The following is a 24,763-nucleotide window of genomic DNA, read 5'->3' as shown; positions in this document are numbered from 1 at the left end:
GCTCCGAAAGGGAGCCTTAACGCTGTCGTGTTTAAAGGACAGTTGTGCCTCACCGTATACAAATTATCTGGCATAATCAGCACTGAAGTCAGCTCCAGTGTTTGGCAGCAGTGTCCTCCCTCATCTGCCAGAGATGAGATACGACAGCTGTCTGGCTCGATATGTGTAGGTGTAACTACGTGCGAGACACTATGCACATATTGTGGCTCTTAGTTTTGGGTTTCTTCTCTTGTTTATAACAAAATTTCCCCATGCGAACAATCACTATCACCTTTTACAATGCAGTACACCTGTGAACCCAACAAAGGCAAAAAGAAGAGCACAAATCGGGACAAATCGAAACATCAGGAAGCAATCGTTATAAGTCAATAGTTCAACAGCGGTTATTTGTGCGCTGACAGCAGCAATAGAACTGCCACTTAACCGTTGCAAAAGCCAGAACATAACTCTTTCATAATATTTATGCATTATTTTGTATCAGCAGTTGTCCATTACATTCCAAAACGTTTCCCATGTCCTTATGTAGAGCAAAAGGATGTTCATACATAAAGCGATGCCCAACAGCAGGAGCTATGTGCTAGCTGACAATGCTTTGCTAGGCAGGAGAAGCTCACACGGTGCAAATTTGTGTCTAAGCTCATCACCTCACAAAGCTTTCATCTTATAAGCAATGTATGAACTAATATCAAAGCTGGAATGCCTGCTGAAAACAAAGATACGCTAGCGTATGGGCGTAAGCAGTCATGGCTGCTTGTCGCGCATGCCCTCGAGCCCAATGAGCGCGGCCAGTGCAGAGTACTGAGTTTCGAAAATACCACTGGCTCACTATGTTCCTCGCTCCAGCATTTTTTTTGGTTCCTTTGACTTTTGTAACTAGCTACAAAACAGTCACTTAAGTGTGATGTTCATGCCAGAAATACTGTCCTTTTTTGGTCAAAAGCAAATTGCAAAAAATACATTCAATATACCTTCACTGGTGTTTTTCTGGATATACTTTCATTGATGTTTTTTGGATCCTAGCAAAATGTTCATGCCCTATATATATGACACTGGGTTAATGACTCAGGGTGAGAACCCAGACAAACTAATTTGTGAAGACAATTTAAGTGCTATCGCCTCAGTAGCACTTCTTGTCACTTGTAAGGCTTCACTGATAATGTTGTTCAGGAAAAATGGTTGTCTTTAAAGATGATGGGCCCAAATCTTGGCCACTTAATGTTAACATATGGCAAATAATGGCCACTATATAGTAAATATACCTATTACATCTTAGGCAGCACAAAACAGAAACTAGTAGCAGGCATGACAACATTCCCTAAAGAACAGCGGTTAATATTTAAGGCTGGTTACGAAGTCCTCTCTATCCAAACTACAACTAGATTATCAGATATCATTCTGAGGCCCACTGCTACTTCTAGCAATAAAAAATTGTCTAGGAAGGAAAATAAATCTTACAATGCATAGGTAGTCTGGAAGGCATTCTGAATGTCAGGGCATCTCCACCCACCAACATAATCGCTGCATTACGAAGTAACGAGTTATTTATTAAAATTGACCTTGCTGTCTATATAACTATAATAAAACACACAGATTTAGGACATGATGACAATAACCTGACAATAACCTGACATTAACCTTTTTAGGTTACAGGAAAAAGCAATATGAATCCTCCCCAATGCTAAATTTGGTGCCCACACAAAACCAATCTTTGATCACCTAAAAATTCCATTTGTTACCACCATCGCACAACTCCATCCTTACTTCACATTACAGCAGCGGCAAATCGAAAAGCTATAGATATCTCATAGACCTAGCCTCATTCACACTACGAACCAAAGTACACAGCACACATAGTTCTGATCACTGGGTAATACCTCGCACCCGAACAAATTAAAAATGACAAATGTTAAAATACTGTTTCCCATTAACTCAGAATGTACCTCCTTATTGTGTTGCGGCGGCTCTGATACTTAAAAAATAGATTAATAAACCTTGTCTCCCACCGGGGAATCGAACCTCCATACCTTGGATCCCCAGCCCAGTGCTTTACCACTGCGCCACGCCCCGGAACATGAAATGCTCTTCATAATTCCTATTGTCTACAGTGAGAATGATAGCGAGATTCCACGAGTGACAGATAACGTGCCTTTCCTTTCCTGTAGACAAATTATAGAATGCCGGTGAACTTTAATGCGTTCAATGAAATGCTGGTTGTGTTCGACAAGGGGGCGCACGATGTACTGTCAAGACATATGACGTCACAAGGAGATTCATGCATATACAAAGCTGACCCCACCGGGCGTCCTATCCAGACGTCCGTGCACACATTCATTTGCTGCTTTCTCGAACGCCGCACCACACAGCAAACAGAAGCAGACCCAGATGTCTAGGAGGTGTTAGTACAGCAGGCATCAGCTTCAGAAATTGATTTACAGAATAGAAAAGGAGCAGTGTCTGTCACAATTCTATGCATACTCATGTACCATGCCATAAAGGAAGAGAGGAATGTGAAACAGTAGTCATCCTCTTTACTCAAAGCATCATTCACCGCCACATTCGCAACAAATGCGTAGCAGAATGCGGCACTCAGGCTTTCGCCTTTTACCACTTCAGTCGCCAAAGTGTCTCGTAATTTTTCCTGTTCTGTCTTCCTTGCAAATTTTGTGAATGCTTCATATTCTTGGCTGCAATACAGTGATCATCGCTGCTCTGCTTCAGCAAATTGTCTCTGCAAGGTGTAGGTCTTATGAAGCCTCCAGAAGGCTTTTTTCCTGCACCCGCAGCATTGTGCATGCGATGCTGAAATAAAATTGTGATTATGATGCCTTAGGTCACCAGTGACCTGTGTTCCATGATAAAGATGACATGGCATATTTATCATCATCATCCACATTCTGAAAACAAACACCAAGTACAGGGCATAGGACCTCCAGCTAACCCATTCCAGTTTCAGTTGTGGCCATACTATACCAGCAAACCTCCTTACCTCATCCATCAGAAGGGGAATAGGGCTGTCAGAAGGGGAATAGTGAAGGGAGAAAATGCGCCATTTATTTAATGAGCCTACTCCCACATCTTTTGGATGTGATAGAGCTCGCTATTGGTGAAACGTAACTTTTCCATGAAGTTTTTTCTGGTTCCTGCGGACATATCTTGCTTCAGCTCTTACTTTTTTAAAAACTAACAAGTTCTTATATGTTGGGTATCTGCAAAATTAAGATACCCCAGGCTTGCCAAGTCCTGGAGCATCAATGGGCAAGAAGTGGAAGCTGTGACAGATTTTCTGTTCTTGGGCGCCAAGATTACCTCGGAAGGAGACTGCAGCCATGAAATTAGGAGACGCCTGCTTCTGGGAAAGAGAGCAATGGTTAGCCTTGACCGCCTAGTAAAGAGCAGAGACATTAGTCTGCCAACCAAGATCCGTATAACCCGTGCTATGGTCTTTCCAGTTGTGATGTATGGATGCGAGAGTTGGACTGTGAAAAAGGCTGACCGCCGAAGAATTGACGCGTTTGAATTGTGGTGCTGGCGAAGACTCTTAAGAGTTCCTTGGACTGCCAGAAGATCAAATCAGTCGATATTGTCGACCATAAACCCTGACTGCTCATTGGAGGGTCAAATTCTAAAGTTAAAGCTCAGCTACTTTGGTCATCTGATGAGAAGATAGGAGTCGCTGGAGAAAGATTTGATGTTGGGAAAGGTTGAGGGTCGCGGGAGAAGGGGCAGGCAGCGAACGCGATGGTTAGATGGCATTCTCGAGGCATTGCAGATGAAGCTATGTGATGTTAAGAAGATAGTGAGAGACCGGAAAGCGTGGCGTGACATGGTCCATAGGGTCACGAAGAGTCGGACACGACTGAACGCCAGAACTGGACTGGAGGCTTGATTTTAGCTTTTTCGCCATCCCAGAATTGTGCGTATACCATGATTATTTTTGCGCACCACTCCTGAGGTGCGAGGGATGGCAAGACATGTGGCAGAAAAGATACACGTAAACTCTTTCTTCAGTTGGTCCACCTGAGATCCTCAAAATATATTTCGTCCAGACCGGCTTCCAAACAAAACAGAGGTCAGTCTGCTAAGTGGAGCTTCCAATCATGTGGCTTACTGTGGATGATTGATGGAGAAAATAGAACTGATAACACGCAGACGGTATGTAGGTTATCCAAATAGTCCAATTTAAAATCACTAAAAATTGATGGTGAACAGAAGGACAAATCTAAGCAACTCAAATTTCCAGAGCTTGGACAGCAGTATGTCTGCTTGCCTGTGTTGAGCAGACATATATTATTGCCTAAAATAAAATCTAAAACGCGACCTCTCGTAGCAATTAGTTTGTTTTCCCAAAATGAGGAGAGAGTATTAAAATCACCAACTACCATTCTAAGTTCTTCCAAGTCAAAAATAGCTTTAGGCTTTGCTGGAATAAAGAGAGCGTACAGGGATGATTTTTTTCACATCACTGTAGTTTTTGAGTAGTTCCCTATAGTTCCAATGCAGGAGGAACATCATTAATGACACTTTCGGGGATTGAATTAAAACTGCTGGGTCCCTGCCCTGCCTTTTGAGGGCCTGTCCCTGGAATTTTACCCCCCCCCCCCCCCCCCCATAGAGGCCTGCCTCCGTTGCCATGGGCTGGATGGGAGCGAAAGAGAACGGCCCACTGCCGCAGAAGGCGGCGCTGACGACGCTCTATCTGAGCGCGGACGAGACGAGGCATTTTGATCTTGTGCTCCTGCGCGCTGTTCCTTTATCGTGCCGGGGGAGGACTGCCTTCAGCTAAAATGTTTGTATCATTAAACGGCAGTATTTAAGGGGAAATATAGCCTGTGTGGCAGAAGGGATGATTTTTTTCACATCACTGTAGTTTTTGAGTAGTTCCCTATAGTTCCAATGCAGGAGGAACATCATTAATGACACTTTCGGGGATTGAATTAAAACTGCTGGGTCCCTGCCCTGCCTTTTGAGGGCCTGTCCCTGGAATTTTACCCCCCCCCCCCCCATAGAGGCCTGCCTCCGTTGCCATGGGCTGGGAGATGTGTCCATCGCCTCGCGCATGGCTGGCATTTGTGTTGCAGGCCTGCACAAAGTCCATTTTTGGCGTGAAAGAAAATGTGGCTTGTGTGACTCGTTTTCGCGCTTTTTGGTAGGTTTTGTCCCTTTCATCTTGGCTGTTATTATTTTTCTTTTTTCCAGTTTGGACATGACCTTGAGTATGCGGTACGGTTTCCATGACAGTTTGCACAACGTGGCGCAGTTCTGCATTCTTCAGACGGATGATCATTGGCTGCACATTTGGCACAGGTTTGCCGGCCACGGCAGCTCTGAGAACCATGGCCAAATTTCTGGCAAATAAAACACCGATGGGAATTGGGGATGTAGGGTCAGATGCCCATCATGATGAAGCCAATCTCAATTGCTTCCAGTAGCCAAATCATGTCCCCATCATGTCATGTCCCCAAATGACACAATGTTGACAATTTTAGACTCTTGGTCTCTGTTCCGGAGAAGACAACACCCAAACCAGGCTCCATTCCGCCAAGGTCACTTGAGAGAGTCCAATAAGTGGGCCTCCAGTAAGCCCTCATGATGTTACATGGAGGGTTTGCGCAGGGGGAGCGTGTTGCCCTGACTGGTTGCAAGCAGTTGCCAGGAACACTTTTTAAATACTATTTCTACATTATCAGTTTCACACAACGTTTACAAATTCCGCTCGAATACTCACAAAGACCTGATATACGAACTTCTTCCGCTGGAATATTGGAGCAAGTACCGCTTCAGGCGCCTTTTAAGTGCACCCCATCCTGAAGTGCAGAGTATGCCCTAAAGAATCATCATATTTATTATAAAATACTTGTGCAAATGATATTTTTTTTCCTTAGCGGAAAACATATCTTCATGGCCACTGAGCGTAGCTTCTTCCCAGCTGCACCCTACCTCATTCAAGAAAGAACGACAGCTGTGGAAGTGGCTTACTTCAAATATCAAAGGTTACCGTCCGACTGGATGCACACAGAAACACAGTGAACTGCAGTATATTTCTTCAACCTGTCTGTCGATTCTTGTAGTGTATTTTCAAACTCCTCTCACCCCTTTCCTCACTGCCACTATTCGTCGGGGATATCCATTTAGTGTTGCCTCTAAGAGGCACAAGAAATTACCGCAGCTGCTTCTGACGGCACTTCAGCGCTCCTGCGAAGCAGTTGACATGTCTGACTTCATGAAGTGCACTCGCTACTTTCAGTGGACAAGAAGAAGCACTAAACAACCGAATATGCAACAGCTAAATATGCTTGCTTCCTTTCTCCCATATATTCCACCTCATCTCACAGATGTCATTAGCATGTTATTAAAGAAGAGATACACACACGAGTGCCATGCAAAGGCTTAGTCACCATGCTCTTAAAGCACTCCATTCCGTCAGGAGCTGTTTGTTTCGAGACAATGGGAGAAAATATGCCTCGTTCTTCTTTCTTGCTCGCAGCTTCAACCCTTGGCACTTGTGTCGCAGTTGCTTTTGCCTATCTTTGTATTTTTTTTAAGCCAGGTTTTTCTATTTTTCAGCCCTGCGCTCACTACAGCCGCCAGACAGGAGTGCACGCGTCTCGCACAAAAGCGAACAGAAGGTCCAGACTGCCGAAGCAAAGGCAAACTACTCAGCCCTAACCACTGCCTGCCTTATTTCACTAAGCACACACACTCTATCGGTCCCTGCGTTGGAAATGCATGCACAGCTGTGTAGGTTGCATTAAAGTACAAAAGAATTTCAATAGAAAGTATGCAGAAGTGCCTTGTGGCTGTCAACAGCATGAAGGCCTCGAAACACACGTGTGGTGACCAAGTGCAAAGGTGCGCCTTCTTATATGCAAAGGCATTAAAGAATTGCTGTAGCCATGTAACCTTGCACTGTATTCCAGGTCATGTCAGCTACAAGATGGTAATTATAAATTAATTAGCAGTTTAATTATGATCAATTAACATCAATTAAAGCTGCAATTAGATAAAAACCACCTGCCATTATTAGCAGGTGTGAAAAAAGGAGAGAAGGAAAAGGGAGAGGAAGCTGGAAGGTGGCTGCCATGGGGACACGGTAGCCACCTGTGAGATGTGAACTCCATGACAAAATGCAGGGCTGAACGGAGAAACCAGATACAACTACTTTCAGTGATTACTGGGGTGTCTTTTCTGACAAGCAAGAGCTATATTTCTTCTGTATCCAACTAAAGCCGTGGATACACAAAGAAGCTTCAGGATGCAACAATTTCAAGATATTTTATGCGAAAGCATAAAGCTCGTTCAGTCAAAAAGTCATCATTGTACCCTTGTTTTAACTTGAATTTTGTCAGATATGTTCAGAACATGGTGGGAAAATGCGTAAACATGCGAGCTTTGTCATGCGGCTTGGGGGATTCATCCAACATTACGCTAGCGAATCTTGGCTGCACTTGGCGCGACGGCTTATGTGTATGGCGTATTTACCTAGGTTGAATAAAGGAGTGGCACCGATGAGACTTGCTGAAGATGATGTGTCTACTGCACGAAGCGAGAGTATGTTGCAGCTTAACATGAGATGTGATTGACTGCGGTGATAGTATAGCGCTCTCGAGCCTGAGCTGTCAAAAAAAAAAACAGTGGTGACAATGTTTTCTTTACTGAACGTTCCTGCATACACTCTCTGTGCACAGATCCTTTTCTAAACCTTGTGCATAAATCATTTTCACACCACTCATGAGCCAAGCAATTCTTTTCTATTGAAAATAAGAGGCCCACAGCTGAGGCAGTGTCGCTTCCTTAGGGCAAGGTTGAGTTGTTTGTCAAGAACTGTGAAAGATACTGCAGCTTTCCTTTCCAACAAAACAATTGTACAAATTAAAGGTTGGTACCCACCATACCTCAATTTTGAGCTAGTTTTGTCAAAGTTTTGGGAACCTGGCCTGCATACAGGTATCCACAAAAAAGTGTGATACTGCACCTTTTCTTACCTACAGACCAATTTACAAATGAAGTGAGAGAGACAGGCACTGAGCTTACCCCAAACCCAACTTCAATAAAAATATTTTTTAAAATAGTGAATGAAAATGCCAAGTTAAAGGCGCTCTCGCCTCTCTCCAGTTTCAGGTGCAGCCAGCAAACATGCAAGAGTTCAGGGGTTTAAATGAAATCAAAGGCCTTTTGCATGAATTGCCACATGTCGAACCAAATTGCGTTAACACATTCGAGGATCAGAGATCAGTTAACTCAGATAACTGCCATATTTATATGATGCCCACCTTTACCAAGTTGACATTCACTGATTCGCTGCCCTTTACGCTGCAATTCTCTCAAAGTTCAGATATCCTATACTACGTCCAATCAGAAGTTGAGATGAAGAGCCACATTGTATGAAGGTTTTATTTGTGTGCTTACGGATGAGGCAGAAAATTGCACCATCCAATAGGCAAGCGTGCACACACACTACATTATCAGCAACCAAGTGGTAGATAAGAGCTGCCCACAAGGCTGAGAACAATGGTGATAGTGGCAACCATACAGTGCCACAGATTTCTTGCAAGTATTTGTGCAGAGCTTTGTAAGGCCTTGACTTCGAAACAGTAGTCACCAGAGTTTGTAAGGCCAATGTTCATCTTCAAGAACAAACAGGTCACCTTCACTTTTGGCTGAAAACCCATTCCAGATTTGACAAATCCATTACTGCCCTTCCAAGGCCAAGGACATGATCCTTAGCCAAGTTCTCTCATTGAAGATGCATAAGGCAGCACAACACTGACATTTGAAACAGACAAACTTCAGAACTGAGGCGGCTCAGTGCATACTGCCTCCGAAGACCAAGAAATGACTTGGCAACATAAACAAAACACAGTTTACCTTGCTCATCAACTAGATTTATTATACCTATCAGTATCAGATAAGCTCCTGAGTACTTCAGTTATCATAGTAATCCAAAGAAACGGTAAGATAAAATGAAAGAATAGACTAACCAATTCAGTATCTGCTTCAAGCCTGCACTACTGCATGAACACAAATTATAAGAGAGAATTACTACTTTCTAGTTCCCTGACATAGGAATCTGTGTAAGTGAGCCTCTGCAATGATGACATGCCCTAACAGCAATTCCCTTTACATTTTTATCACACATATCAATTTAGATTGTAAGCTAGATTTCCTCGAGGTTTACAAAAGCCGCGTAGTAGATTATCAGCCAACGAGTTTCGCATACTCGCGTCAATTGACAGTTTGCGTCACCCACGTTCACACGTCGGAAGCCGTCGTCAAACGCTACCTCGGGCAGTTAGATTGTTACAGGCACACCTCGTAGCACAAAAGCCACATAACCGTATCAGACGATAGGCCCATCCAATGCCACGACTACTATGACTGCGCAGAGTCGATGACTTCTACGGAAGCACGCGACAAGGCAGATCAATGCACCGGGCTAACTAGAATGAAACCTCCATTTCTCGACGTTCAAGACTAGGTGAGCACTCAACCCGTGCGGCCTACGCGGAACGCTACAATACGGTCATTGTTATGTAGGTCAGTCTGGACGCAAGGGCTATGCCCGAAAAAACACCTGATTATGGAATACGATAACCAAGGTGGAGCGCAGAGACAAATGGGGAAGAGCGTCGCGCGAGAGGGTCGTCACTTGTGTAAGCGTCCCCGGAACACAATCGTGCGGCGGAACACCTGGCGAAACACCTCCTCTGCTTGTGGTTCGTTACGCAAAGGCACGAGCGTCATAAAGCAACGGAGTGAGAACCACGTGGTTGTCCGAGCGCCGCTACACCGAGGCAGCTCAAGAACGAAGTCAACAAAAGGAGACAACACGTACTACAACGGAGCTGACGGAAGGCAGCGAACTGCTCCTGCCACTTTTATACGAGTCGCACAGACTCGGACACACGAAACACAACACTTGTAGAAGTCAGTAACGAACAAAAGTTATTAAACAAGACGAACACTGCTCACCGAGTGCCAGCGAGGTAGCTGACAACACCCACAGCAACGTCGCAGTTGACAACAGCACTCGCCGTTCGCACGGCCGCACGGATGACGACGCTCCGCGCCCGCACATTTCACCGAGACACACACACGCCGCTTGTTCACACAGTAGACTCCGTTTCCGCGTCGTCCTCAGCACTTTCTCTGGGCAAGGGTTCTTGATGTTGTTAAAGCGCGCCGGCGTGGCATGTTCGATAAAATTCCCCACTTTTGGGGTCGGCACTGCCGTAAACACCTCTTACTCCAGCCGTTACGGGATAGACTGCAAAATTAGTAGTTGGCAAGCTTCACAATGGAGCTTTGTCAGAAATGACCGGGTAGAGGCGCTGGCGTCGCATATTGGTCGATGGTTGTCGACATGTGCAAGCATGTGTTCAAGCACGGCCGGTCTCGAGAGAGAGAGCGCGCTAGAGCGCGCGCCATGGAGGAAGAAAAAAAGGCGGGCGCTTTCCCTCGACCCTCGAGCACCTCGAGACCGGCCGTGGTTCAAGTCAGTCGGATTCGATCGGCTTTGCAGCCCAGGAGCGAGAGATCACCGACCGGCGGGCCTTTCAAGCTGCACATCGGCCGATTACGGAATTGTAAAGATATAGCGAAGATAAAGATAGCGCCACTGTCTTAACTTTCTGGCTATTTCTGGTTACAACCGCCATTCTCTACAGTAGCTCGCCACCTTGTTTCTGCTTTTGCTTCCCATTCCTGGCAATTATAGTGAACTAGAATACTTTAATGGCAATACTGCGTGCGCGATCATTGACTGACAATGACGCCTCTGTGCAAAGGCTAATGAGCTGATGAGAAGGAATTGGAAGGTTATCTCGTGAAAGGTGATTAATTCTTTCTTGGCACATTTTACAATTCAAATGTAGATTTGTGATAGCTTCCCTTAGCGTTTGGCTGTCCACTGAAACAGTGCTACCCTATTACTACCAATATTATAAGGGATTCGCTTTATATTTTTGTGGAGTAAAATAAGCCGGCAGACATTGTGGCCAGGCGTGCGCCCAGAAAAATGTAATGGTTGCATATAGTACGCAATATAAGCTGGTGTGTTCAGAGCAAGTTTTTCTGATCAAGCATTAAAACGTTCTTTCTCAGAGCGCTACCCTGATCATCGCTTCATCCACCGAAAAGCTGCCGCTGCCTCGAAAAGAATTGAAATAAAAATCTTTACATGACGCTTGAAATCTAAAAGCAAGAAGCTCAATAGCATTAGCCGAAAATATGCAGCAGTTTTTGTTTCTGGAGCATTCTGCTATACGTACCGTGTCACTTATGTGCGTTACTCCCACGAACGGGATTTGTGAACACTTTCCCTGAGACAAATTGCCATCGTTGACTAGCTGCGCCAGTGTCACATTTTGATCATATAGGCCCTGAGAGAAGTTCGCTCAGTTTTCGTTATGTAGGCGCAATAAGGCATGAAAACTCCGTGAAGTGTCGTATTTTTCTACTAGTTTAACTATGCACGTAATTCAAGCAGGCATATACGTTTGCTGTCCGCGGGCAGTTTCGTTAATGTAGAGTCGTGAGCAAAAGGGGTACACAACAGACAGCCGGTGACGGAGCCCGGGTAAACTGCATTCCAACTTCAGTTCGAGACAGCTATCTGGGATCGAGACAATTGTGGCAGTGCTCCATTATATCTTAATGCATGTGTCACTGTGGCTGTCCTTGTCGCTGTTGCTAGATGGCGTTTCAGTTCAGTTTTCCCGAGCTCCATCACCGACTTAGTGTTGTATACCACTTTTGCTGGCGATTGTACGCTGCATGCGCGTTTATTTCAATTAACTTCCGTTCCACTGCGCAGCCCGGATGACTTTCCGTCAGAGGTTATTTGAATTTTAAAATACTCAAAATATACGAAAATATACTCCCGGAGTATCACTTCACAAGAAAAGTGCAGGTAATACAAGCGTTTCCGCGTCCTTATTTTTTATATATGTTCTCTGAAATCACACGCAATCAAAATATATACGTGCTGCTGCAAGGGCTTTGATATCGAAGTGGCGCCAACAACTGCTGGACTGCATTGGCTCGCAAGTCCCAAGGGTAGCGTTGGCCTGGCAGCTCGAGTTACCGCGGAAAACATCAGCAAGTTCCGGCCAAGACGAGGCGTCGTCTAACACGACCAACTTTTAGTTTTGCGTCTCGCAATAACGGGCAGAGAAGCAGGCCCCACAAAGATATAGGAGACTCGTTCACACAGCAGGTGTCCCAAAGGCGACCCTTCAGCGGGAGCAACCGCTGCATTTCTGCATTTTACACTCGGGAGTCCAGACGGAAGGGGGGTACGGGCCCGAATAAGCATATACGCGTTGGCCCGCGCGTTCTTATCCAAACTTGCATAGCTGAGAGGTCACCGACCTCAAACTAGACCGAGGGCCACAACTCTCTCCCTCGAGCGCAGCGCTTCACAAGCTTTGGCACGCACGCACACACACATGACAATGGTCTGCGCCACGCTGAAATGGCTTGAAATGTCCCGCCGCTCTGGCCGATGAACTTGAATCCGCTGCCGCCGTGTCGGCAATGTCACACGATGAAGGCGCGCAAGCGTAACAGTGCTAGAGTGCCATTTCTTTTTCAACCTATACTAACCCTGTCTCATTTATGCAAAAGTTTTGCATTGAGGTTCCCTAGCTCTGTGCAATGAGGTGATTAATGATCCATAAAACTACGCAAAGTAGATCGATCCAGTGCCAAAGTACACAAAACGAGTTCTGTACCGTCGTCTCTCCTGTGTACTCTCCTTCACGCAGTTTTATACTTCTTTACGTAATATAACCCCCTCCCCCCTTATCGTACACTGATGGGGCGGTCAGCTTCTTGCGCTTTCAGGGGATAAGCGCGAACGAGCGTCAGGTTTGAGCCGCTATCAGTCACATATGCTGAGGATTAGCAGCAGAGCATTCTGCTTCGTAGTTGATGACGACGAAATAGCCCCGATAAAATATTGGAGCCGGAAGACTTTTATTTTTCGCTGGCCGGGAGCATCTTTCGAAAATGCGTAACAAGAAATGTACCTTTCTTGCACAACACGCTAATGTTAAACCTTGTGTAAAACTATATTTGCCCTCTCCTTTTCTTCGTCGATCAGGCAACTGCGTGCATCGGATTCGAGTCCAAAGTGCTCCGGGTACGGCAACAGAAACTCCACTGTGACCGTGTGTGAGAATTACACTGTGACCGTGACTCGTAGGTATCGTATGCCGCGCACGCAACTGCAACAGGTGCGCCCCAATAACGGACGGGCGAGCTGGATGGCACGGCGCGGAGGCAGGGAGACAATGACGTCATACTTTCGAAGAGCAGTAGGGTCAGACGCCGCCGACAGGTGCGCCAGTTCAATGAAAAAATAAGAAATACAAGTGTTTTTTTTTTCCCCCCCGCTGGCTTTGCATAAGAAACAATGCGCCAGAAACTTTTGAACGCCAACATAAAAATTGCAGAGCAAAAAGCGATTTCAGAAGATCTGTATGTGTTTAAATGATTGCTCAGTGGTGGCGGCGGCGTTGTCGACCCTAACTAAAGCCTAGAAGACTCGAAAAATGATGAGCATGCCTCTAGAAGGCGATCTACTCCGAAGAAGGGATAACAGAAGCGGATGTGGAACGGATCCAGCGGCGGCTGTTTTTTGTACTGTGGACTTCCACTGGCCTGATCGTGCAGGATGCCGAGGCCCTCGGAAATGTGCAATGTAACGAAAGCATATAGATACTAAGGTGAAGCTTTGACTTGAAGAGGGAATGGAAGAAACTTTTAAGGAAGAAACTCATCAATGAGCTTAAGGTAGGAGGGAGAACAGAGGAATTTAAATTACCAATTCAGAACGCGTATTTGGCTTTAACCAAGGGCGATAACCTTAACGTCCATGCATTTAATGATCTCACAGCTTTCATTGCGGAGTGTGCAGCGGAAGCAAGCGGCAGAAGAATTCGAGGAGATATAGGTAGCTCCCTCGGGAGACAAAGAAACCTAACGCCGATTTGTGAAAGCCTCTCAGCAGAGGAGAATTGGCAAGTCTATCAAATCTAATCAATAGTGCGAGACAAGCGGTATACGGAAGCATAATTTGGGTAGAATTGCGCATGCTGAAAAGAATGGACGTGGCTGAAGAGTAGTAAAAATAGAGGCGAAAATGAGATCTGTGCGCTACGTGATAAGGAAGGCATGAAGTCAGTTATACAAATATCTGTGCATCGGTGGAAGTAATCGAGACGATAAAGGCCGCGCCAGTAGTATAGGAATTGGAGTTTGTACCAGTAACGAAAGAGCATGCAAACAATGACTAAGGCAATAGCGATAAAATGGACGTTACACAAAACATCCCGCTTCGGTGTCAGCGTTGGGAGTGGGATATTACGGGCATATCACTTTCAGGCGGTAGCTGGCAGCTGACATGACCGAGCACTCATTCCTAGGTGGTTTAATTGTGCGACTTAACGAGACCATATAACATCTGAAAGTTGAGAGGGGTTGCAACTCGGGTTGCTCTTTTGAGGTGGGAATTGGAATAAGGGATCAACCTTCCAGTGGTCTTGGATGCCAATCAGGCGCACTATAGTTCTAGGGCGTGCAGGTAGGGTTAAATTATGGCTTTATATACTGGATGGGAACCTATACTATTGCATCGCACCCTTAAAAAGGGCAGCTGCATCACTTTCCAAGAAATCCGTGATATTCAAGGATTGAAGTCTATATAGGCTGTAGGTAATGCATGCAAAGTGTTTTTGCGGTAGCATTCAAAATGATGACGTAAACGACGATTAAAACTTCAACTTCTCCTCACTGCACTGAAGGTCTGCAGAGAAGCTCGGAGATGACATCACAGACGGTATTAATTCTTATTTTCCTTGCCTTCGCCCACTTCTTGCAGTGCCATTCCGCATGCCACAAAATAACGTTTCTACGGCTTTCTTTCGTTAGCGCTGTTTTTACTTCTTCAAACCGAGCGTTTATATGCGGAAAATGTACTGGTGCCGTCAATGACGTCATCATGCACCACCCACTTGTCGGGGCAGAGAAGCCTGCATGATAACAGTCACGGTTTTAATCGCCAATTGCACCACTGATTCCAACCCTAGTGCTGAGATATTTCGCAAGCTTAACCTGCAAGTTATAAAAATTCAACCCCTCGAATTTCATCGAGATCTAAAACCGGTGCAGTTTCGCTTTAATGAAGATCTTAAGTGTTCCTCATATTTTTTTCCGTACCTCGAAGAGCGACCTTGAAGCATATAGATTTAAGATTTTATCCTTAAAGAAGCGTTACATAATCGGACATTGAAGGGTGGGCAACGTGGGGAGACCTTTACTAAAAACGGGCGAAGCTGTGCAAGTCTGCCTGCTGGCTGGCAGGGAGGCTTTACGGCTGTCGATCACACCTGGCATGAAGTAAAACTGATTTATTTTCCTTTCCCAAAAGGTTAGGCACCAATTTGAGTGACGCCAAACATGCTTAACTGCGGCACCGACGGGTGAGGAGTCGAGGGCCTCCGAAGCTAGAGAGAGCGCTGTACGAATACTGTACGCATGTCTATCCACACTGGGCCACTGGCCTTCAGGCGCGCGCCAAACAGCGGGAGGCTCTACGTGCAGGCTCAAAGTTAAATTTTGCAGTGATTCACGATGGTTCGTTGATTCGGCGACACGTTGCAAAACGCGGACTGCACAACTCTTCGAGCACTAGGGACACTTTATTACTCAGATGAACTGGTAAAACTGGTGGACACATTCGGCCAGAGTAGTACTGATGCCCCTCTTGTCTCATTTCCCGGGGGTGCCCGGATTTTGACCCTGGGCTCGCTCAACATTTCTCCTCATCGGAGCTCTCCTCGTCCAGGCCCCCAGTTCGCCAGTCAGGCAACCAGTCCCCTTTCGCGCCAAAACACCCGTTTAAGTTACTTTCCAACAAGTTAGAAACCAGTCAGAAAAGGAAGTTCACGAAACCAATAAGAAACATTACTTTGAATTTAACTAGCTAATGACACGTCGGCACCTGCGAGGAGGTTGCCACGCAAGCATCGCGTGCCTAATAATCACAACGTCACATGCACGTACTTTCCGGAAACTTCGTAACTATGAAACTAAAACATTCAAAAACAAAAGCGAAGAAAAGCAAATAGCAAAAATTACGAGGGGCTTTAGCGAATAAAGTAGTGAAAGGCGAAAGCCTGAGTGCCGCACTCTGCTACGCAACTAGTACTAATTAGTGATTACTTGATTACTAATTAGTAATTACTAAATAAATAATTATTTATTATTAGAGTCGTTGATTAAATAATCAATTTATTAGTCATTGAACAGTTATTTACGATTTACCTATTTAGTCATTAATTAGTATTTACTTTCAATTAATTAGTCATTTATATAGTAATTGATCCTTGAGTGGCATGTGGCCATATAAGGCACGTATTCGCGCATACTGTGGCGGTGCTCTGTGATTGGTCGAGATCTCTAAGACGTCATCCCGCCTCGGCCAATCAGAGCCGCCGCAAAAGCGGGACACATTTTGTCCACGACACCATCGGCTTTAAGGCTTTCGCCTTAAAACGCACACAGCCGCTGCCTTCACCTACGACACACAGGATGGCACCTGAGCCTTGCAAGCTGGCTGTAAGCCAAATGTTAAACAAAAGAACCGTTTCCGTGCCTGCGCTTGTCTGCCACAGCCAGTTCGGAAGCGACCCTGCACGCCAACATGGTCTTCGCACTTCCTCAAACTTTTCGACAAACCCTTGATGCCGCCGCTCACAGGGGGTCACGGGACGCAGCAGCAGCCGTGGTGGTGGGCTCTTCATACACAGAAGACTCCAGCATGTCCATCCCGCACTGTACTATCACAGAAGCGGAAGTGGCGGCGATCGTGCTGGCCATTACCTACGGAGACGCGACCAATCGAGAGCTTCACGTAACCACCGACTCACAAGCGGCGTGTCGGCTCCTTCTTGCAGGCAGAATACCTAAAAAATTAGCTCGCTTCACAACTAACCCATTGGCTACAACCTCACAGCTCAAGCATCAGATCACTTGGGTTCCGGGGCACTCTGGATTGGAAGGTAATGAGGTCGCGGATAGGCTAGCTCGAGGTCACACAAACCGAGCGGCCACCAATCCCAATCTCACAACCAACATTCCTATCCCAGCGACTTACGGCGCGCGACTTAAGTACCTACGGTAACAACGTAGGATATATCCCCCTCCCCACAAGGGTCTAAATGCACAAGAAATGTGGGAATGGAGACAGCTCCAAACCAACACTTACCCCAACCTACATCAAGACAACATAATGTTCCCAGAACAGTACACAGACATATGCCCTTGGTGCAATGACCAGCCCACCGCCTACCACGTCACATGGGGGGTGCACAGGCCCCAAACCTCCACATATAAACATACACCATTCGGAGGCGCAGTGGGAGGCCACTCTGCAATGCTATGATCTAGAGACCCAGCGTAGGCTGGTAACTCAGGCAAGAGCGGCAGCCCAGGCCACTGGGGTCTTGAAATGAAGACTCCACTCACTGCCCCCCCCCCCCCCCCCCTTTTTTTTCGTTTTTCCTTTCTCTTTTCTTTTTCTTTTTGAAATAAAGTTTTCTCTGTCTCTCTCTCTTTGCTCGAGCGGCGCCCACGATGCAAAAACCGTCAGCTCATGGGCGCCCGTTCCTCCGTTTCGCGGCGTCGCCGTCGGCGTTGAACCTTAACCAGGTCCTGCACTGCGCACGCCGCCGTGGATGGCTTACCGAGTGGAGTAGGAAAGCGTCTGCCGGCATCGCATGCTCCCAGCATAAAAGTGGATTCTGTCTAGAACGCCGGTGAACCTTGATGCGTTCAACGGAACGCTGGCTGTATTCGATGCAAAGCTTGCTGGCCCGCACCGTCAGAGCCGAAACGCATAACCGCCGCCGTTCGCCAATGCGAACCACCAGCCTATATAAATAGTTTATTCTCTGTCAGTCCTTTCTCAGCACTGAGCGAGGCAACCGGTGGAAGCCCTTCGTCTGCAGCGGCGTGCTCACTGCAGTTACTCCGCCTAGTGCCATCGCCGCCTTTCTTGTTGTAGCGCAGGCAACATATGCGTTTAGATCAAGAATTGTTAGTGGAGTGTTTCTTGAAGAAGGGACATATTTGAAAGCAAAAAAGTTGTCTGTTATTGTACATACGTCTTGCTCGAGTTCTTTGCCTCAATTATAGTATCCTTTAATGGCTCATACTGTCGGCGTTCGTTCGTACAGTCAAACTGCAGCTGTCAATGAAATGATGTCATCTTAATGGCTCATACTGTCGGACGACTGGTGCGCCGCTACCATCGACTACCGCAGCGACTGCCACCCCTGACCAATGAGAAAAAATGATAAATGTAAAGCCTGCGAAGCGAGGGGGACCCTCGACCATATACTTTGGGAATGCCCTAAGTCTCCGGGTGCTAGGGACATTAAAAGTAGAGAAGCCTGGGTAACCCTGCTGCGAAGCGACGTCCCCGCTGACCAGCAAAAAGCCGTCCGCCTGGCGGCTGAGGCCGCGAATAACCAATGTATATTCGCCAGTCCTTAGTCGCGGAGGTTCCAGCCTCCGTTCCTCAGGCCTGCGTGCCAGGAGAGGGGAGTAGGGGGCCTCCTAAATCGGTGGAAATTAAAGTTTTGATCAATCAATCAATCAATCAATCATACTGTCAGTGTTCGCACGTACAGTCACACTGTAGCTATCAATCAAATGATGTCGTCACTCGAAATCGAAACTAATGTCATCGGGAAAAAAAATCCGGCCTTCATCGGGGAATTGAAACATCATCCCTCGGATCCCAAGCCGAGTACTTTGACCAATTACACCACTCCCGGGATTTTTTTTTTTCAGAATGGTATGTATTAAAATGAAGCAATGCCCTATTTATTTGGTCTATGTACAGATGATGGACAGAAGGGCGATGAGGCGAAAGTATTTGTTTGAAACGCCTTTGATTCCTGCTTTACTGCGTCTACCTCTATGCAAGGTTTAATTATATGAGTAGCACATGTCGAGCACTTGTGCCTGCATCTATGCAGGCACAAGACTTGGCATATGCCGAAGTGGTGGCAAGTATGCTTCACATATGAGCTCAGTTCGTCATCGTCCACATTGCGATCAAATATGAAACGCGCTACACTTGCCTTCTGAACAAAAATGGCCCAATTTCTGAGATGAAATGTGTGGGTGTACTTTAAATAAAAAGCTTTTCCCTGTTTTGGGGTGTAAATGAACTAATAATTGACATCATATGACGGATGATATTATTTTAAATATCTTCGTCGCTTTATCCGCAGAACGAAGCTAGTTGTCTAGATCTGTTTTTGCATCAATGTTTTGGTATATTAAAGCCCTTAAGAGTGAGCCATTCAAGAGAGATTCAGCGCAACCCTTTATTTGCGCTGCTCTTTGCACTGAAGGGTCACCTACCTCTCCACCACGCTAAATAGGAGCACATTGGATAAAAACAGAGCTTAAAAAAGGCGACGCAACAAGAACGAAGAAGGGTTCGGCAATATGTCCTTTGCACTTAAAGGGAGAACTAATCTGCTTGGTTGCATGTTTTGTTCCAACGAGGGATTACGAGTATTGTGTGCCTCTCAGCATCTCATAATGCAGCCTTTAGTGACGCAGTTAAGCTGCCGGGCCAATAAACACTAGCGTTCCTGGCTTACGCGAACTAAGTGTGCTAACGACTGGAAGTGCGTGGTTAAAGGTGTAGATTATAATTAAAGTATATGCGCAGTAGACGCAGTCGACGTGAGAGTATTCTGCAGAGGGCATGAGAGGAGTAAACGTCCATTTTGCTGTGATATCTCGAACATTTGTAGCTGTACAAAAACAACGCATTGAACGACAAGTCCATCGTGTAGCATGACGTGCGCCACAAGCTGAAGTTTGACAGCTCAGTAATTGCGACCAAGTCTCGAGCACCTGCAGCTGAGGGAGAACTTCATCCTCATATTGGGTGTGATTTGTGGATGACATCGTTGGTAGAGTTCGATATGTGTTCTGTTCAGGCCCGGACCACTGATGCGTGCCAGCTGGTAACGGCGTGGGCGCGTTCTTGTCTCCCGAGTCCGAGCGCCGCTTAGCCTGCAGGTGGCCGGATGTAACAGCTTGGCATATACTTCAATTTCCTGTTTTTGGACAAATAGCAGTTTGGCTCTTTGGACATACACTTCAAGGTTTTGCTGCACATTTCGCACCACTGCAGGGTTCTGCTCAGACGTAAGTGTTGGTATAATCCTGGTTGCAAATTCTTGCTCACATTTGAATATTCCGCTGTAGTTTTTCACGATATCAGCTGCAATGTGTCCATAGCACACGACACCAACCGTATTGATCGACCACAATGTCTACTAAAACTAAGGTCATGCAGTAAAAATTTTAAGAAGACTGAATGCTCTTATGAAGCTTTAAGTCGTTAATGATACAGACTGGTAATTAGGAATGACTGTCTCTTGTCTATCCTGTCTGCGGGACGTACGAACAACCAAAACAGCTATTATGCAGTGGAAGCACGAGACCGACCTGCGAGGAGTTTTTGAAACCTTCGTATTTTTCGGTTAGCTCACGTAAAGGTAAAATTTATATATGTGCTATAAAAAGCCCAATTTTTATAGCAAGGTAGTGTTAAAGTATGCAACACTGTTAATTACTTTGACTAATGGCAGAGTAGAACTCTGCTAAATGGGTTGTCAACGTATACGTTCATCGAGTGGAATGTTTAGCCGAGTGCAAAGAGAAACTATACGCAGGTGCTAGCTTCATCACAGCCATGGCAAGAATAACTTACAAGCGCACCTATATTGAAACCTGCATGAATTGCTGCCAATATGATGCTCTGAGCACAGCATTCTATTGCCATTGAGATATAATTAAAATATTATGCGATAATATATATCTCGCTTCTGCAATACATGTATTGCGAACTATCTGAAAATACAAGCTGAATTTTCAGTTGTAAAAATATCAAATTGCAAATGTTTGAGCCATTTAATGATGCCTGTACCGGGCGAATAAGGTCCGAAACTGCAGTTGAAGATTCGTTGATTCTATATCGACAGTAAATATATTCCTGGGGTTAAGAAAAAAAGTTTACGAAAACTTAGTGTGGTGTTTTGTTGCAGTTCGGAATACCTGTTTCAGCCCCTGATATTGATGGCTAACTAGAATTGAATGCTGCATTTTTACTGAGATACAAATGTGGCAAAGGAAGTTTTTTTCCAGCTTCAGAATTGTTTGTTTCTTTGGTTTTGCGCTCCGTCTGCTATGCATGGTAACGGGCGACATGGCAGGCGAGCATATTTCATTCCCCAAATGGACATTGCTACGCGACTCGTTCTTTCTTTTTGTCGATGTCGACTTAGCTTCATAATTTCATGTTGGGCCATCTCGTTCTTTCACAGGTAATGATGGCAGAAGAGGACCTTGTAATTACAGGCTTCTCAGCCTACTTCCCGCAAGCCGACCACCTGGTCGAATTCAAGGAAAAGCTCTACGCGGGCGTCGACATGGTCACAGACGACGAGGCACGCTGGCCTCGAGGTATCAGTGTCCGTCTCGAATACGTGAAGACTTTATGGGGCAGCCATTAGTCGACGCGGAGTTTCGTGAGCTGCCCATTTTCGATATTAGTGGTCCTCAGTGGCTTTGCGGCACATCTGTGCAGCCTAATGTCAGTGGTTGGATTTGTGATAGTGGCTGCTGCACTTCGACAGGAATGAAGTACAGAAACCTAATGCGTTGACTTTTTGTGTCAGGTTAAATAATTATTCCAAAGTCATCCAGTGCACAATTCGTCATTGTCCATAGTGTTCCTGTACACATAAAGCTCCCAGCTCATAGTTTTAATTTTGAATTGGTTGTTAGTGTTGTAAGGTACGGTTATGAACATATCGATGGGAATTGTTTATATTCCCATTCGTCAAATACTATCTTTTACAGCTTTTCCCAATCATTAACAACTCGGTGCGACTACAGGAAAAGCTCTAAAAGCTAAATTTAGTGTCTATGACATACTTATTTAAGACTGCTATAAAAAGCAAAGTGCGCGCTGGACAAAGCTAAAAAACAAGTATAGTCTCGAAGGAGGATAATCAGGAATATTGATTGCTTTCGGGAAATCGAATTAAATGTAAAAAAAAAGATGCATTCGTAAACAACCGCCCACAGCAAAACTGACAATTTTGGAACATCTGAGTGTTATTATTGTTATTATTTAAATGCACTGTGGTTCCTACTCCATGTTTCTTCCTTTCATCCCCTTGCGTAGTTCTGCCCACTAATAAGAATAACCGGCACCACACTGTAATATTGTCTCAGTATGTCTCAGACTCAGTAGCACAAATGTTATAGATCATTGTGGCGCCTAAACGCCCATAGGTTTGCTTGACTTTTTTTTTAATTCAGCCTCCAATACGGCCATTCTTACAAATAAGATGAGAGAACTGTACGAATTTTTTTTTTGATGTAAGCGGGTTAATGGATAGCGGTAATAATACATAACTGAGTCTTGTGACCTTTCATGGCAGTGGTACCAAGACTCAGTTATGCAGTACTACCGCTATCCAATAAAAAAAAAAATTTAAACAAATTAGTTTTTAACACACTCGTTTTCCCCTTTTTTCGCAAAACAAAATTTTCGCCTTGCTCGTGGCGCATGATAGCCTTAGTTGCTTATGCGCCAAAAAACCCAACACAATGACAACAACATCTAGTTTGCACATTTCTTAAGGAGGCCAATGTTTTAAATCGAATATAGAACCATAACTCTTAAACACTTCACATGACAAGTCATCTAACCTTGTGTTTGGCGCAATATAGCCATAGTTGCTCTTGCGCCATAAAACCTCATATAACTAACTAACTAACTAACTAACTAACTAACTAACTAACTAACTAACTAACTAACTAACTAACTAACTAACTAACTAACTAACTAACTAACTAACTAACTAACTAACTAACTAACTAACTAACTAACTAACTAACTAACTAACTAACTAACTAACTAACTAACTAACTAACTAACTAACTAACTAACTAACTAACTAACTAACTAACTAACTAACTAACTAACTAACTAACTAACTAACTAACTAACTAACTAACTAATTAACTAACCAACTAACCAACTAACTAACTAACTAACCAACTAACCAACTAACTAACTAACTAACTAACTAACTAACTAACTAACTAACTAACTAACTAACTAACTAACTAACTAACTAACTAACTAACTAACTAACTAACTAACTAACTAACTAACTAACTAACTAACTAACTAACTAACTAACTAACTAACTAACTTTCATGGCAGTGACGAACGCGGGGGCTGTAGAAGAGCACAGATTACGCAGAGGAGCAACAGAACCGAAGAAGATCCCGGTAGTTTAACGTTGTGCAAAATAGATTTTTTTTTTCTGGATACATAGCATTACAGTTCACAAATTTCAATTAAACAACACCTGCGCATGACACCGAGAACTTGTATGATGAATCTATAAAAACGTTTCCGGTGATTGCAAAAGAATTGGTTTTATTTCATAAAACAAAAAGTTGATTCACGGAGTGCCGCAAAATCCAGAAGCTCGGCATGTTCCCTTTTTCGCTCTTCTTGCTTTCAGGTCTGCTGGGCTTGCCTCACCGCATGGGCAAGATACGAGACTTGTCCCAATTCGACGCGCAGTTCTTCGGTGTGCACCCCAAGCAGGCGCACGCGATGGATCCCCAACTAAGGCTGTTCCTAGAGACGTCGTACGAGGCCATCGTGGACTCCGGCTACGACCCGGCGACACTGCGAGGTCGCAGAATCGGGGTCTTCGTTGGCTCCCCCGAGTCCGATACGGCGGAGGTTTTAAACATGGACGCGGAGAAGATTGACGGATATGCCGTTGTCGGTTGCTGCCGGTCAATGTTCTCCAATCGCATTTCATACTCTCTCGATTTCAAAGGTTTGTGGAATGATTCTGGTTCTACTAATCAGGAGTGGAATAGTATAACGATGCCAAAATCCGTTCCATGACACCGCACGAACTCAAGGAAAGTTGCTTCAGTCAATTTGCTCCCCGGATGCCAACTGACCATAGGGTGCTTCGCGTCGGAAAAAAAACATAGCGCGCACAACACCTTCCGCTTCACCGTAAGGGATGCCCCGTGCCGGCAATAGAGATTATCAGTTAGTTTTCATAGTCGGATCAGCTTATTATCCGCACAGGCACTGCAAGGTTTCTTTTCTCAGTCAACAGTGTGGTCTGAACGGTTCTTCCAGCATGTCGAACGCGTCTCCGCACTATTGAGTTCGAGGTCGTTGCGCCTCGCAGGAACTGCCGCAAAGAACGGCGCTATCATTTTTTTATTCCACACATACTGGACTACTTGAAACAGTTCCAGCAGAAAACCGCATCTCATTATCATAATTAGTAAGTTAATATTATTTTTAAGCCCCACTTCTTTACTTTCTCACCTCGCATGATGTTCACATCCCGCAACGCAAATTAATTATGCTAATATTAAAATTTTTACCGACCAATGACAGAGAAGGCAATGACATAGAATCGTTCTTTGATAGCATGGGATCGTCGTATTATTCCATTCCAAGTTCCGCACAAACCAATTCGTCATGGTGTGGTAACATACGACGTGATTCCTTACGGTGACGTTTCTCGGAAGCGCTTCTTCACATTGCAATTCCTCATGCTACCTTTCCTCATGATAAACATTCCTCCGATGCAGTTCCTCTAGAAAC

General features: G+C 45.1%; 2 protein-coding genes across 4 annotated transcripts in view; one reads left to right on the top strand and one right to left on the bottom strand.

Moving 5' to 3' along the window:
* Positions 1-10,353, bottom strand: part of LOC146189718 (transmembrane protein 130) — a 39,879-nt gene extending 29,526 nt beyond the window's left edge. Inside the window, exon 1 of one of the 3 annotated variants that reach the window (XM_084604487.1) lies at positions 9,970-10,353. In XM_084604487.1, the coding sequence (XP_084460613.1) occupies positions 9,970-10,075 (106 nt within the window). In that variant the 5' untranslated portion in view covers positions 10,076-10,353. The remainder of the gene's footprint in view (positions 1-9,969) is intronic. The other 2 variants (XM_084604488.1, XM_084604486.1) reach the window with 2 other exon arrangements.
* Positions 10,354-21,425: 11,072 nt separating this feature from the next.
* Positions 21,426-24,763, top strand: part of LOC146189717 (fatty acid synthase-like) — a 51,426-nt gene continuing 48,088 nt past the window's right edge. Inside the window, exons 1-2 of the mRNA XM_084603315.1 lie at positions 21,426-21,558; positions 23,643-23,969. Coding sequence (XP_084459441.1) covers positions 21,426-21,558; positions 23,643-23,969 — 460 coding nt within the window. The remainder of the gene's footprint in view (positions 21,559-23,642; positions 23,970-24,763) is intronic.

The sequence above is a fragment of the Amblyomma maculatum genome, chromosome 5 (genome assembly GCF_055883805.1).
Source record: "Amblyomma maculatum isolate TAMU_Amacu chromosome 5, ASM5588380v1, whole genome shotgun sequence".
In the NCBI taxonomy this organism is placed as follows: domain Eukaryota; kingdom Metazoa; phylum Arthropoda; class Arachnida; order Ixodida; family Ixodidae; genus Amblyomma; species Amblyomma maculatum.
Note: the sequence above shows the minus strand (reverse complement) of the source record. Positions and strands in the feature narration are given on the sequence as shown.